The following is a 15,994-nucleotide window of genomic DNA, read 5'->3' as shown; positions in this document are numbered from 1 at the left end:
CAGGCTCTAGAGCGCAGGCTCAGTAGTTGTGGCACATGGGCTTAGTTGCTTTGCAGCATGTGGGATCTTCTTGGACCAGGGCTCGAACCCATGTCCCCTGCATTGGCAGGCGGATTCTTATCCACTGTGCTACCAGGGAAGACCCCACGTCTTCATATTTTGCTCATTTTTCTTTGTGCTTTCTAAAGAAGGCATTCTGCAAAATTTTGAAACTCAAGACTACCTTTATTTATTGTCAGTTCCCTTTGCCTATTTTCATGTTTTGATTTGCTTTGTTTTCCCCAGTGCCCAGGAGTTTGGGTACATTTACACTTGAGATTTTATTTATATTCAGAACTGATATCTGAAACTAAGGAAAACCTCATGATATGGCATTTTTAAGGCAAATTTTATGCTGTACTAGGATCATTTTACTATTTATAACATGAGTATTTTCATTTCTAGACGAAGTCTGGGAAATTGATGGTCGTATGGAATGGCATAAGGAAAATCAAGGCAAGCTAAGAAGTATGTCAAAAGGCTATCAGTGTACTGCATTTGGAAAACTATGTCTTCTTAGTACAGATTATGTTTCTTCAAAACAAAAACTTCATAAATGTGTCACAAATGGAAAGAGTTTGAAATATAATACAGATTTTGGTAATAATTATGCCAGAAAGAATCCTAATGGGTTTCATGCACATAGGGAATCGTCCTTCCATTCTAAACATGAGCAAGCTGTTATTGGGATAAAATACTGTGAAAGTAATGAATCTGGAAAAACTGCCAACAGAAAGTCACAGCTCATATGCCAACAAATACGTATGGGAGGAAAACCCTTTGAATGCAGTTACTGTGGGAGGGCCTTCAGCAGCAAGTCATACCTTGTGGTGCATCAGCGAACTCATGCAAAAGAAAAACCCTACAAATGTAATGGATGTGGGAAAGACTTCAGCAGCAAGTCCTACCTCATTGTTCATCAGAGAACTCACACAGGAGAGAAACTGCATGAATGCAGTGTTTGTCAGAAAACTTTCAGTTTCAATTCACAACTTGTTATACATAAGAGAATTCACACACGGGAGAATCCCTATGAATGCTGTGAATGTGGGAAAGTCTTCAGTAGGAAAGACCAGCTTGTTTCACACCAGAGAATTCATTCAGGACAGAAACCCTATGGGTGTCATGACTGTGGGAAAGCTTTTGGTTTGAAATCACAACTCATTATACATCAAAGAATTCATACAGGGGAGAAACCCTATGAATGCAGTGATTGTCGGAAAGCCTTTAATACAAAGTCTAACCTCATGGTACATCAGAGAACCCACACGGGGGAGAAACCCTATGGTTGTAGTGAATGTGGGAAAGCCTTTACTTTCAAGTCACAGCTCATTGTACATCAGGGAGCACACACTGGGGTAAAACCCTATGGGTGTAATCAGTGTGGAAAAGCGTTCAGTTTGAAGTCACAACTCATTGTACATCAGAGAAGTCACACAGGAGTGAAACCCTATGGATGCATTGAATGTGGGAAAGCTTTTAGGAGCAAGTCCTACCTCATCATACATATGAGGACTCACACAGGAGAGAAACCACATGAATGCAGTGAATGCGGGAAATCCTTCAGTTTCAATTCACAACTTATTGTACATCAGAGAATTCACACAGGGGAGAATCCCTATGAATGCAGTGAATGTGGGAAAGCCTTCAGTCGGAAATACCAGCTCATTTCACACCAGAGAACTCATGCAGGGGAGAAGCCCTATGAATGCAGTGACTGTGGGAAAACTTTTGGTTTGAAGTCACAGCTCGTGATACATCAGAGAACTCATACAGGAGAGAAACCCTTTGAATGCAGTGAATGTCAGAAAGCCTTTAATACAAAGTCGAATCTTATTGTACATCAGAGAACCCACACAGGAGAGAAACCCTATGGTTGTAGTGACTGTGGGAAATCCTTTACTTTCAAGTCACAGCTTATTGTACATCAGGGAGCACACACTGGGGTGAAACCCTATGGGTGTAATCAGTGTGGAAAAGCCTTCAGTTTGAAGTCACAGCTCATTGTACATCAGAGAAGTCACACAGGATTGAAACCCTATGGATGCATTGAATGTGGGAAAGCTTTTAGGAGCAAGTCCTACCTCATTATACATATGAGGACTCACACAGGAGAGAAACCACATGAATGCAGTGAATGCGGGAAATCCTTCAGTTTCAATTCACAACTTATTGTACATCAGAGAATTCACACAGGGGAGAATCCCTATGAATGCAGTGAATGTGGGAAAGCCTTTAATAGAAAAGATCAGCTCATCTCCCATCAGCGAACTCATGCTGGGGAAAAACCTTATGGGTGCAGTGAGTGTGGGAAAGCCTTTAGTAGCAAGTCATACCTCATTATACACATGAGAACTCATTCTGGAGAGAAACCATATGAATGCCACAAATGTGGGAAAGCCTTCATTTGGAAGTCGCTACTCATTGTACACGAGCGCACTCATGCAGGGGAAAACCCTTATAAATGCAGTCAATGTGAGAAGTCCTTCAGTGGAAAATTACGGCTCATTGTACATCAGAGAATGCACACAAGAGAGAAGCCCTATGAATGCAATGAGTGTGAAAAAGCCTTCATTAGGAAGTCTCAGCTCATTGTACATCAGAGGACTCATTCAGGGGAGAAACCCTATGGATGCAGTGAATGTGGAAAAACCTTCTCTCAGAAATCAATTCTCAGTGCACATCAGAGGACTCATACAGGAGAGAAACCCTGTAAGTGCAGTGAATGTGGGAAGGCCTTTTGTTGGAAGTCACAGCTCATTATGCATCAGAGAACTCACGCAGATGAGAACCATGTTGGTGAAGTAAATGTAAGAAACTTTCTCTCAAAAGTCAATTCACAGGAATTCCCAGAATTGTACAAGAGAGAAACTCTGTAAATGGAATCATCTCATTGTACACCATGTATATGTGGCATGTGGAGGGGCATCCACAGAACACTGTTTTTTATACACACAAAAAATATCAGTACATGTGCACAAGGGACTCTATGAATTCAGTGAACCCTATGAAAGTTCTTAGCAGAAAGTCTTGTAGGTTTGTGCAGGTGAGGAACATTATGAATGAAATGAATGTCAGAAAGTCATTTTTTAATATGCTAACATCCACAAAGAGGAAATTCCATAATGCAAATGAATATAGAATATAGTCCTTTGAAATTCATAATTTATTAAGAATTAGGATTTTAATGAGAGAAAACATAAATGAATGAATTGCAGGTATCATAAGCTCATACCTTGGAGAAACCATGCTGTAAGTTAGGGAAATTCTTCATCTAGGAATGACAAACTTCTAGTAAAAAAAAAAAAAAAAAGAAAAAAAATATTTGAATGAATGAAGATCTATGAATATTTCAGATGGGGTAAAGCCTCAGCAGGAAGGTTTATTTACTATTATTTTGATTCATTTGGAAAAAAATAATTTCCTTTACAAATTAAGGGAAATTATGTTCCAAATGGTCCAAACTTTTAGGAAACGATTGGAGAAAGTATTCAACTATCAATGATAGGCATGTTCATAGTAGAACATAAAGATTTTTTAACCTGTGTAAATAAATGTAATAATCAGGATAACAATAAGGATTACATCATAAGACCTGCAGGGATGTTTAGGTGTTATCTTCCTTTCTATACTATAAAATATGTTTTTTGTAGTTTTGCATATTCTTGTGAATGCCACATTTGATAGATAAATTAGCTAGATAACAATACCATTTTCCAGGGGTTTCTACTCTGCATAGCAACATTCTTATTTAAAAATACAACTTCTTACTAGAACAATATGGCATTAAAAATGCATTTCAATACTTTAAACCTTTTTTATTATTTTGTACCCTTTGTAAATGGTACTGAAAGCTACCTCTTTAGTTATATAATCAATATAGTGCACGTTTCATGTGATTGTGTATCTGCAATCTGTTCTGTCCTCTCTGGTTAGAACACCTTGATTTCCTTTAAGAGAATTCACAGTGTATGCAGTCATGATGGGATCATCATTCAAGGTGCCCTGCCAGGAGTTGGCTGAGATAGTCCAGAATATAAATTTTTAATGGACTCCTTAGTACAGAAAATCAAACTTAGCTTTTGTTCTCAGGTAGCGTCTTACTGTTAGTATTAATTAGTTCCTTCTATATAGATTACCCAGAATAGATTTAGGTGTTGTCCCTTTTTAATCCTAGTTCACTTCTCTGTTAATTTGAACTATCTTGTATCCTCTCAGTACATTTCAGTGATACCTTTAAGTGATGCTGCTGAAGTGTGTATGTATAGCTATAGATTCAGGATGGTGAAAAGTCATTCTACCAGTTGCTTACTTACAACGTCAGTTTTTTTCACAGCCTCACCAATTACCTTATGTGAATGAGCATTAATCTGAAAATTAGGTTAGGCTCTCTTGGAGGAATATGAGGCTTCAAAACTGCAAATATTTCTGAAACACCCACTACTTTGTGCTCTTTACTTCAGTGGGGAATCCCATCTCTTACCCAAAGAAACTGCATCTTCCTTGAAGGACGTAGTCAATGATTTCTGAATCCCAAGTCCTCATGTGTTCAGCTCATTATTATTATCCAATGTCAAGAGACCTGGGGTGAAGAATGATGATTTACAGAAGGGAAGAGAAGGCTTGCATAAGGAAAGAATTTCAGATATCTGCTTCAGTCTATCCCCTAAACCTGGAAAATATCATAAATATGTATTTTGTCATTGATGTTTCAAGGAAGATACATACACAAAATAAAGAATAAACATATATTCTGTTTACCACTGTCCAGGGTCAATTAGATTTTAAAGGTGCTGTATTGTGTGACGCAAATCCACATTCAGCCTCTCCCAGTAGAAGCCAGAGATGTCAACATAATGTTGAAGGCATAAATTAAATACTGTGTGAAAGGATAATGCTGGATTGGGTCTGATTTTAAATGAAATGGAAAATTTTCCAGATAAATGAAACAACAAAAATCAATAGATCAGCAACCAGTAAACAAAATAGGAAAGTTAAAATTGAATTTCTGGCTTGAAAATCTACCTAGTTCCTCTAACTCTGCCCCAGCCCCAGAAAAGAAAGAGGTTCCAGAGACTTTCAGTAATAGTTGATAATTTTCAGGAAAGTTAAAGGAAAGATAATTCTAACATTTTGCAATATTTCACAGGAAGTAGACATTTTGGGGGGAAATGACAAAGTCATTTGTGAACATAGATTTAAAAATCCTAAATGGAATTATAGCAAAAATGCATCTAGTAATGTAGAGTTTTTATTTTTTTAAGTCATGACATTATTAAGTGTAGCAGACTGTTAGTAGTGAACCCAGTATTTCTTCATTACCAACAGTATCACTGTATTTTTCATAATGGTGATGTGCCCGGCTAAAAAGCTGCATTTCTCCATTCTTTTTGTAGCTAAATGTGATCATGCTGCTAATTCTGAGTAATGAAATGGACATAGAAGTTACCGAGAGGGATAATGGGAAGGTTTTTCAAAAGGAAAACAAGTGGGGAAAGCCCCCTAGTGTGCTTTCATCTTTTCTTTTTAATATGCAACACGCTGGATGTCCGGAGACTCAGCAGCCATCTTAGAATCTGAATTCCTCCTGAGGGTGGAAGCTGTCTGCTGGAGTGCAGTAGAGAGATAAGAGTGATGTATGGCTCTCTGGTAATGATGGAGCTGCTGTGCCAGCCCTAGACTACCAAGTCTGGGTATATTTTTACACAAAAGAGAGATGGACTGTCTTGTTCACGGCATCTTTTCTTTTTGGGAGGAGAGTTGGTTCTGTTATGTGCACCTGAATCTGATCCTAATTAAAACACATTAGGGTGTTTGGAAGATTTAATATTAGAAAATCTTTTTGTAAAATTAACCACACTACCAGAAAAAAGCCATATGAGTATCTCAGTATGTGTAGATAAATCATTTGATGGGCTATAATACCCATAGATGATTTTAAAATGTTATTAGAGATAGAAATTAACTTCTTTAACTTTGCAAGGAGTATGTTCCAAAAACTGACAAATGTCATATTTAATGATAAAACATTAGATGTATACCTTTAAGAAAAAGAATGCTCATCAATTTTATTGAGCAATATAATGGCAGTTCTAGCCAATATGTGAGAACAGAATGTTGTAAGGAATTGGGGTTTGGGGCAGAAACAAAAATCCTATTGTTTGCACATGTGATTGTCTATTTAGAAAAACCAAAACAAACTACAGGCAAATATTTAAACTACAGGCTGTAAGGCAAGGAGTTGTTTTGCACAGCTCTGAGAGCTGGCAGCTTGGCTGTGAGCACAAGCAAATCTCTACAATGTCTCCATGCTCAGATTCCAGGCCCTGCTGAGGGAAACATTCTGATTTGCCCTCAAAATATCTGAAGGCAGTTTTGCACTAACTCAACCAAAAGCTTCAACAAAGCTCAGTCAGCTGAAATACAGATCAGATTGATTCAGCTCCACCTTATCTCCCAGCCTAAGAGCTGACATTAGAAAATATGTTCCCTTTTCTGGAAGTAAATATATATTCAAAGAGCAAAGAAAATTATCAGGAATATATAGGTACCTTATATAATGAAAAGCATCATTTTACCAAAAAGACAATCCTAAATGTGCATGTACTTAACAAGAAAGCTTCAAAATCATGCAAAAACAGAGCTGAAATGAGAAATATACTCTACCATTTTAGTTGGACACTTCAACAGTTATTTCTCAGTAACATAACTTGGAGACCAAAAATCAGCAAGGCTATAGAAGCACTGAATAATGCCATCAATAAACTAGACCTGGTAGACATGTCTAGAATATCCAACAGCACAGTATGTATTCTTTTCAATTACCTGTGAAGCATTCATCAATACAGGTCATGTCCTAAGTCATTAATCTTAACATTTTTTAAATAATTGAAACCATTAAAAATTTCTTCCATCTGTAGTGCAGTTTAACAAGAAACCAATTGCAACAAGAACAGAAAAATCTCCAAACACTTGGAAATTAAGCAGCACAATTCTAAGTAATTCATGGCTCCAAGAAATTTCAAGAAAAATATGGGAAATATTTTGAATTATTATATACAACATGTACAAATTAAAATACAACATCGAATTTTTTGAGATGCAGAAAAAGCAGTGTGTAGAGGGAAATTAATGGCACTAAATGCTTACATTAGAAAAGAATAAGGGTCTCACATCAATAATCTAAAGTCCTACCTTAAGGAACTAGGAAAAGAAGAGTAAAGCCCAGTGTAAATAGGAATGAAATAGTAAGGATAAGACCAGAAACCAGTGAAACAAAAACAGTGGAAGGGGTAAGCAACACAAAACGCAAATTTGACAACTTTGATGGACTAAATTCTTGAAAGACACAAACCACCAAAACAATGTGAAATGGGTAACCTGAATAGTGCTACATTTATTAAATTAAATTCATAGTTAAAATTCTCCCAACAAAGAAAAATCCAGGCTCAGATCATTTCACTGGTGATTTCTATCAAACATTTAAGAAAGAAGTAATAGCCATTCTATACTAACTCTTCCAGAAAATGGATGACAAATACTTCTTAACCAATTTTATGAAATCAGTGTCACACTGATTAAAAGAAAAAACTACAAATTTTTAAAAAACTACAAATGTTCTTCATGAACATAGATGTAAAAAGCCTCAATATTAGTTAATTAAATCCAGTAATATATAAAAGGGTAATACATGAAGGCAAATTTGAGTTTATCTTGGGTATACAAAGCTGAGGCTGATTCAATATTCAAAATCCAATCACTAATTCATACCTGACCAACTAAAAAATAAAAATCATGTGGTCACATCAACAGGTGTAGTAAAAGCATTTGTTCAAATTCCACAGCACTCATGATAAAAAACCTCAGAAAACTGGGAATAGGAAGTAGCTTCCTCAAACTAATAAAGCACATCTGAAAAATGTCTACAGCAGGGGTCCCCAACCCCCAGGGGGCACCATAGTACTGGTACTGGTCTGCAGCATGTTAGGAACTGGGCCACACAAGAGGTGAGCAGCAGGTGAGTGAGCCATAGCTTCATCTGCTGCTCCCCATCACTTCCCATCAATCACATTACCTCCTGAACCATCCCCCCGCCCCCTGGTCCATGGAAAAATTGTCATCCGTGAAACTGGTCCCTGGTGCCAAAAAGGTTGGGGACCGCTGGTCTACAATTAATGTCATAATGGTGAAAGAGTGAATAGCTTCCCTTAAGATTGAGAACACGTCAATTATATCCACTCTCACCACTCTTTCAGCATTGTACTGGAAGACTTAGCTGACTGCATAAGGTAAGAAAAAGAAATTAAAAAGATACAGATTGGAAAGGAAGAACGACAACTATTCAGAGACAGCATGACTGCCTTCACTCAAACACCATTTAAAACTTTACACACACACTAAAAAAGCCAACATAACAAGTCAATTTAGCAAGACAGCAAAATGTAAAATCAATATTCAAAAATCAGTTCTATTTTTACATACTTGCAATATACAATGGAAAATTAGGGTTAAAATGCACAGCTATTTATGATAGCACCAAAAACCATGGAACAGTTAAATGTGAGTGACATGAAATGTATGCTGAGAACAACAATGAAGAAGGGAATAATAATGACCTGGACAATGGGAGGAGGTGCCCTGTTAATGGATTGGAAGATTCAATGTCGTTAAAGTGCCAGTGTTCTCCACACGGATTTTTAGACTCAATCCCATTCCAATAAAATTCCCAGGAAGATTTTCTGTGAAAACTGACAAACTGATTCTAAAATTTATGTGGAATAGCAAAGGAACTAGAATACTCAAATTTTTGAATAGGAAAAACAAAGTTGCAAGACATATACTCTTTGATTTCCAGGCCTGTCATTAAGCTACAGCAGCTATGACTGTGGTATTGTGAAAGGACAGACATATAGATTAGTGAAACAGAAGAGAGTCCTGAATAAAACTACACACTACATAGTGAACTGATTTTTGTCAAAATTACAAAATCAATTCATTGGAAAGAGAATAGTCTTTACAAAGAAAATGGTGCTGAAACACTTGCACATCTGTTTGAGAAAAATATGTGTCTTGGTCTATACTTACACCATATACAAAAATTAATTTTTTGAGGAATATACTAGAGGTTGAGCTTCCAGCTAAAGGGCTGATGGTGAGCATTTAATATATTTAATTTTACATCTAAGACTAAAATGAGGGTTGAGCAAAGATGGAAGAATACTTTATAAAGATATTTTCTGGTAAAGTAAGAATATGAAGTGAGCATAAGAAGAGGAAAGAGAGGGTTGGGGGAAGTAAGATACTGCCATTGATATTAGGAGGAAAGCAAAGGATACCACTTTAACTGTTAGGCTGATAATAAAAGATGGAGAAAAGTGGGATTCAGGGCACTATAAGAAGATATAAAAGTAACAACTGGAACAATATGAAGCCTAAATTACAAAAGAAATTATTTGAAAGAACAAAGAACCACACAGAAGAAAAAATAAATATAAATAGGTTGCACTGAAATAATGGAGGGGGCTGGGGAAAAACCATTTATGGCGGGAGAATTCCAACTGATAAATGTAGAAGAAATGATGAAATTAGAAAATTGTCATTAGGCAGCCACTATAGTAAAGATTGTTTCAGGCGGGAATTAATGAATACTGAAACTTGTAAGCAAAAATACTATGAGGAACAAATATTAGTCTCAAAGTATTTTCCTCTCAGATACTTCTTAATTACAAAAATAGTAATGTTAGATTGAGAAATTTCAGAAATTAGGAAATATTTTTACATAAATGATGGTAAAATACAATGGTAAAAAGTGAAGGAAAATGTATAGCTTTAATGTATTAAGAAAAAGGTTGAAAACCAATTATCTAGCCTTCTATTTCAGGAAGCCACAAAAGAAAAGCAAATTAAACTCAGAGAAAGTAGCAGGAAGGCAATAATGAAGAGCAGAAATTGATTAAGTAGGAACCAAATGTACAAAAGAGAAATTGCCACTGAAAGTTGATTCTTTGATTAATAAAATTCACTTCTGATCAAGAAAAAGCAAGACAGGGAAGCAGCCGCATAGCACAGGGAGATCAGCTTGGTGCTTTGTGACCACCTAGAGGGGTGGGATAGGGAGGGTGGGAGGGAGATGCAAGAGGGAGATATGGGGATATATGTATATGTATAGCTGATGCACTTTGATATAAAGCAGAAACTAACACACCATTGTAAAGCGATTTTACTCCAATAAAGATGTTAAAATAAAATACTGGGAAAAAAAAGAAAAAGAAAAAGCAAGAAAGAGGAAAAAAATACATTGCCAGTATCCAATATGAAATGGGATATCACAACAGATTTTACATGAAAGTAAATAAAGTAAATGTAAAAGAAGGTTATGCAATAGGCAAACACATTTGACAGTTTAGATAGTAAGGACAAATTCCTTAGAAATCACAACTTAAATTGGATATAAGAAGAAATAAAAAACAAATCAGTCCTAAATCTATTGAAGAAATTGAATCCAAAATTAAAAACCTTTCCACAAAGAAAGCTTGAAGTCTAGATGCCTTCCCTAGTGAATTCTTCTGAAATTTAAAGAAGAAATAATTCCAATTCTATAAAATTTTCCAGGGAATAGAAAAAGTGAGAGAATGCTTCCCAATACTTTTTTTGAGACCTGCATAACTTTGGTGCCAAAATTCAACAAACACACTAGAAAAAAATGAAAATGTGGACATTTATTTCTCATGAACAGATGCAAAAATCCTAAACAATGAATTAACAGATGGAATCTAGTGATATATAAAAATTATATCATGATCAAGTATGGTTTATTGTATCCATGCAAGGATGGTTTATTGTTAAAAAAACAAACAAACCCAAAAAACGGGATTTCCCTGGTGGTCCAGTGGTTAAGACTCCATGCTTCCAGTGCAGGGGGCACGGGTTTGATCCCTGTTCGGGGAACTAAGATCCCACATGCCACGTGGTACAGCCAAAATAAACAAACAAACAACCCCCACACACTGAGATCCATCACAGTTACAGAATAAGGGAGAAAAACCAACCCGAGACGCAGAAAAAAAGTAAGTGATGAAATTAAACAGGTATTTATAGCAAAAGCTCTTAAATCTAGTAATAGAGAGGAACTTCCTTAATCTGATAAAGCATATTTACAAAAGAAATCTATCACAGACACTTCTTGTTGCAAACACATCATTTCATTTCAGGTGAAATACTTAATGCTCTCTCCTTGCATATAAGAATAGAAAAAATTACAACTATTACCTCTTTAATTCAACATTGGAAAGAAAGAAAGAAAACTTAGCCATTCCTATGCAATATGTTTATGTACTTAGAAAACCAAAAAAACCCTGAAGATAAACTGTTAGAATTAAGTGAATTTAGCAGAGTGGCTAGATAGAATGTCAGTATACAAAAGTCAACTGTATTTCTGTATATTATAAAACAATTAGATAATTGAACTAAAAGTACCATGACAATAGTATCAAAAATATTAAATGATTAGAAATAAGTCTAAAGAAAGGTGTGAAAAGCCTCTATACAGAAAACTGCAAAATATTGCTTGAAATTTCATAAACGAGATCTATTTTGTATTTGTGGATTGGGAGACTCAATATTGTTCTCAAACATTTCCCAGGGACTTCCCAGTGCAGTGGTTGAGAATCTGCCTGCCAATGCAGGGGACACGGGTTCGAGCCCTGGTCTGGGGAGATCCCACATGCTGCGGAGCAGCTAAGCCCGCGCACCACAGCTACTGAGCCTGCGCTCTAGAGCCCGCGAGCCACAACTACTGAGCACGTGTGCCACAACTACTGAAGCCCACGTGCCTAGAACCCATGCTCCACAAGAGAACCACCACAATGAGAAACCCGCAGAGCACAACGAAGAGTAGCCCACACTCACTGCAACTAGAGAAAGCCCGTGCACAACAACGAAGAACCAAGGCAGCCAAAACTAACTAAATTTATATAAAAAAAATTTCCCAAATTGATCTATAAATTCAGTGCCATCTCAAAGTCCTAGTAGATGCATTTTTGTCAAAATTAACCAGCTGATTCTGAAATTCCTGTGAAGATGCAAAGCGTGAAGCATAGCAAAGACAAAGAGGAGGAAAACTGAAGGATACACACTGAATATCGACTTATCCCATGATTAAAATAGTATGGTTTTGTGTAAAGTTGGACAAACAGACCAATGGAACAACAGATCACAGAGCCCAGAAGCAGACCCACACATGTACAATCATCTGATTTAAGACAAAAAGTGCCACTGTAGTGCAATAGTGAAGACTCTTCAATAAATCAGGTAAATTGGATGTCCTATTGAGGGGGGGGGGAGTTGACACACCACCCATACCTCGTACCATAAGTTAAAATTATTTCCAGATTAATTGTACACCTGAATGTAAAGGGGAAAAAAATAGACCTTCTAGAAGGTTACATGGGGGAAATTTTGTAGCATTTGAGAAGGCAGATCAAGTGCAAAAACAGGCAAAGCTAACATTTGGTGACTTAAGTCCAGGGTGGTCACCGTGGGGGGGTAGTGACTGGAAACCAGCACGAGAGAGCCTTGAAGCGTGCTGGAAATGGTGAGGACACAGTATCTGCACGTATGGAAAAATCAGAGGTAAACCCTGAAGATCTGTGCACTTTATGTAACTTACAAGGATAGAAAATCAAAATCATCAAGAACTTTCACAATGTGCTTTCATTTTCTTGGACTTGTATGTCTGTGCAAGTTTTCACATGTAATATTATGTTAATTTAAAATGCTTTTGGTTAAATATCTATTTAGGCTTTTTTCAACGACAAAAATAGATTGATTTTTTCCAGCTCTGCACAGAGTAGGCAATCAACAGGTCCTGAGAGGATGGATTCCTCAAACGCAGGGACACTCACTCATCTGTGATGTCAGTGTCCAGCCTGGGCCTGGAGTGTAACAAGCACGGTTACTGAGTAACGAGAATGTAGTGCGCAGTGAGGCTTCCCTCCTTCCCTCCCACCCTCCGAGTCAGTGTGCTGCTGGGTGACGTGAAAACCAACACTTGGGGGCCAGATGGGAGTGGGCTAACCTCAAACCCACCCCCTACCAGTTCTGTGAGTAGACCAGTGACTTAACCTCTCTGATGGGCATCTTGTCACATGGGAATGATGGCAAAATACCCACCTCACAGAGTCCCGTATGCTCAGTAAATAGACCTTGGGCTCTGAGTCCCTGTCCCCACCCTGCACCTGACCTACCACCAGAGGGAAAGAAGGTTTGTAGCAGGTGAAGTGGGCCTTGTTTGGGCACAGCACCACTGCCCAGCCACCTATGACCCTGAAGCAGAAGGAAAAATCGGTCATACTCATCTCATCTTTAAAAACTTTTTAGGGCTTCCCTGGTGGCACAGTGGTTGAGAATCTGCCTGCTAATGCAGGGGACATGGGTTCGAGCCCTGGTCTGGGAAGATCCCACATGCCGTGGAGCAACTGGGCCCGTGAGCCACAACTGCTGAGCCTGCACGTCTGGAGCCTGTGCCCCGCAACGGGAGGGGCCGCGATAGTGAGAGGCCTGCGCACCGCGATGAAGAGTGGCCCCCCGCACCACGATGAAGAGTGGCCCCCGCTTGCCGCAACTAGAGAAAGCCCTCGCACGAAACGAAGACCCAACAAAGCTAAAAATAAATAAATAAATAAATAGAGTAGCTATTAATTAAAAAAAAATTTTTTTTTAAATATTTTCTCTAGCAAAAAAAAAGAAAAAAAAGAAGCATTCCTAGTGCCTCTGGGTCAGTATGTTGGGAGGGTTTTCCTGTTCCCTACCCCACCTGCACCTGCCATCTTCCAAGAAAGGAAGGACAGCTGTCACTCTTTCAAGCTCTTGTTTACGTTCCCTCTGTCCTTCTCAGCATTCTACCCAGGACGTCAAACATCCCCTCTCTTTTTCTGTCAGGCATTGGTTTCCCAAGGGTGTTCCCTAGACAGCCTGCTCCCCGTAGTTCTGTGAACCCAACGAACGGCCCAAAGGACTGGTCTCCAATGGCCACAAGCACCCCAATATACAGACAGATTAGACAAATCTGCCAGGGGGTACTTACCCTGGGGCTTCGAGAAGGCTTCATGGGGCAGTGCAGGTGGGCGAGGAACTCCCTCAGGGGGACCTCTGGGAATGAAGGTAATTCCCTGGAGGGAAGAGGGGTTCAGGGTGAAGTAGAGGTTCTTAGGAGGCTGTATCTAGATGGGCTTGCAGCTTTCCGTGGATCAGGGATTTTAAAAAATGTGTTCAGCTACTCACTATGGGGGAAAGTACATGAATGGCCAGGACATTTCTGAAAAGGACAAGTCCTAAGGCGGAAGTTCCCTTACCAGACTTTGAATGTGTTAAAAGTGAACAACACCGGTAAGAAACAAAATGGTAAAGAAGATAGCGCGTGTAGAGTACTGACTCATTTAATGATCTCAAACCAAAGAGGAAAGAGGGCCTGTTATTATTACAAATCATAAACTTTACCAAGAGGAGAGAAGGTACAGGATCAGTACCTTGTCCAAAGTCACACAGCTATTAAGCAATTGAACTGGGAGTCCGCCCCAGGTAGCCTGGGTCCAGAAGAGAATAGAAAATAAGGAAATAGCAGGTAAGTATGCCTTAGGTTGCGTTATGTGGTAATGATCGCATTTCAGACTAGTGAGCATGGAAGAGAGAGGCAGCCTCTATTTACAGTGGGTGTTGGATAATTACCTTTTGGCCTACCTTTTGTTGGAAGATCAGACTTCTATTAAAAATGAAGCTTACGAAGAGTTTGCCCTGATTTAGAATACTTGAAATTACTATGTGCTTCAGTTAAGAATGTATGCTTTTGAGTCTGACAGTTAAAGGAGGCCACTTACTGGTTGGAAGTGTTTTAAATGCACTGGGACCTATTTCCTTTTTAGTAACAAGGGAACATAACTCGCTCAGAGGGGGCTTGGGAGGCTCAAATAAGACAATGTTTGTAAACAATAACTTCTCACCTGGCAGCCAAAAAAAGTAACTGATTTTATAACAATGAATTAGAATCATAAAATTTGTTGAATTACATTTAAATTTAATAACGTAGGTACCTGGACATTTTGGTTTCCATTGAGGTTTTAACTTCACTGATGCTTCACGGGTGGAGTGCAACCAGGAATATCCTCACTGAGCACCAGCCGGTCCTGGAGAAAGGGCCTGTGATCGCATTCCCACGACAGGAGGGTTTCCTGCAGCAAATCTCCAATTTCCTCTCTGTTCACCCACGTCCGCCTTAGTATATTTGGACGGTGGGGATTGCTTCCCCCAACCCTGCTGTCTATGTTTTTTCTCTCACTTCTTGAAAAGAACCTTAAAACGAGAAAAAACAGAAGATTATCTTTCTATAAAAATTAGAAAACATGGATAAGCAAAAGGAGAAAATTTAAAAGCCAAATAAAACAATAATTTTGTCACCCGGTGGCAACCAGGGTTTAACAATGTGGCATACATCATTTTGTGACTGTACTTTTCAAATGGGCTCGTCTCACTCACACTGCTTTATAACAGCGATTTTTATTGTACAATGTATCACTAGTCGGGTCAGGAAGCATTCTTTCTCCGCGCAACTACTAATTACCCTCCAGGAGCCCATCCTGTTTGTGAAGTGTGATGTGTTTAGCAATAGTCCACCAGGCGCTTGGGTCGTCTCCAGATTTTCAAGTGAACAAACGCTGAAATATTTCTCTTTCTGCCTAAGTCTTCTGCATAAGTTTAGGCATGAGCTTTGATGTCAGAGAATTTTTGCCCTGATCACCCTTTAAAAAGCAACTCGAAACCCTCCTGGTCTCCTCTCTTAGAGCGCCTTCCAGCTCGCTGTGTGTGCAACATCTCCCCAAACTAAACTGCACAGGGGAGAGGCCAGACCGTGTCCGAGCCAGGACGGCGGCACTTCAGAGGCTTCCCCTGCATGGCTGACCAG

The 15,994-nt window shown here is 38.6% G+C and overlaps 2 protein-coding genes across 5 annotated transcripts in view; one reads left to right on the top strand and one right to left on the bottom strand.

The window, feature by feature from the left end:
• The window catches only part of ZNF268 (zinc finger protein 268), a 66,499-nt gene extending 61,534 nt beyond the window's left edge, over positions 1 to 4,965 (top strand). For 3 of the 4 annotated variants that reach the window (XM_068562916.1, XM_068562915.1, XM_068562917.1), the window contains one exon: positions 445 to 4,965. In XM_068562916.1, the coding sequence (XP_068419017.1) occupies positions 445 to 2,918 (2,474 nt within the window). In that variant the 3' untranslated portion in view covers positions 2,919 to 4,965. The remainder of the gene's footprint in view (positions 1 to 444) is intronic. The other variant, XM_068562918.1, reaches the window with a different exon arrangement.
• LOC137776442 (zinc finger protein 268-like) overlaps positions 1 to 15,994 on the bottom strand; it is a 131,200-nt gene that overhangs the window by 75,556 nt on the left and 39,650 nt on the right.

Source organism: Eschrichtius robustus, chromosome 14 (assembly GCF_028021215.1).
Source record: "Eschrichtius robustus isolate mEscRob2 chromosome 14, mEscRob2.pri, whole genome shotgun sequence".
In the NCBI taxonomy this organism is placed as follows: domain Eukaryota; kingdom Metazoa; phylum Chordata; class Mammalia; order Artiodactyla; family Eschrichtiidae; genus Eschrichtius; species Eschrichtius robustus.
This window is presented reverse-complemented; position numbering and strand designations above follow the sequence as displayed.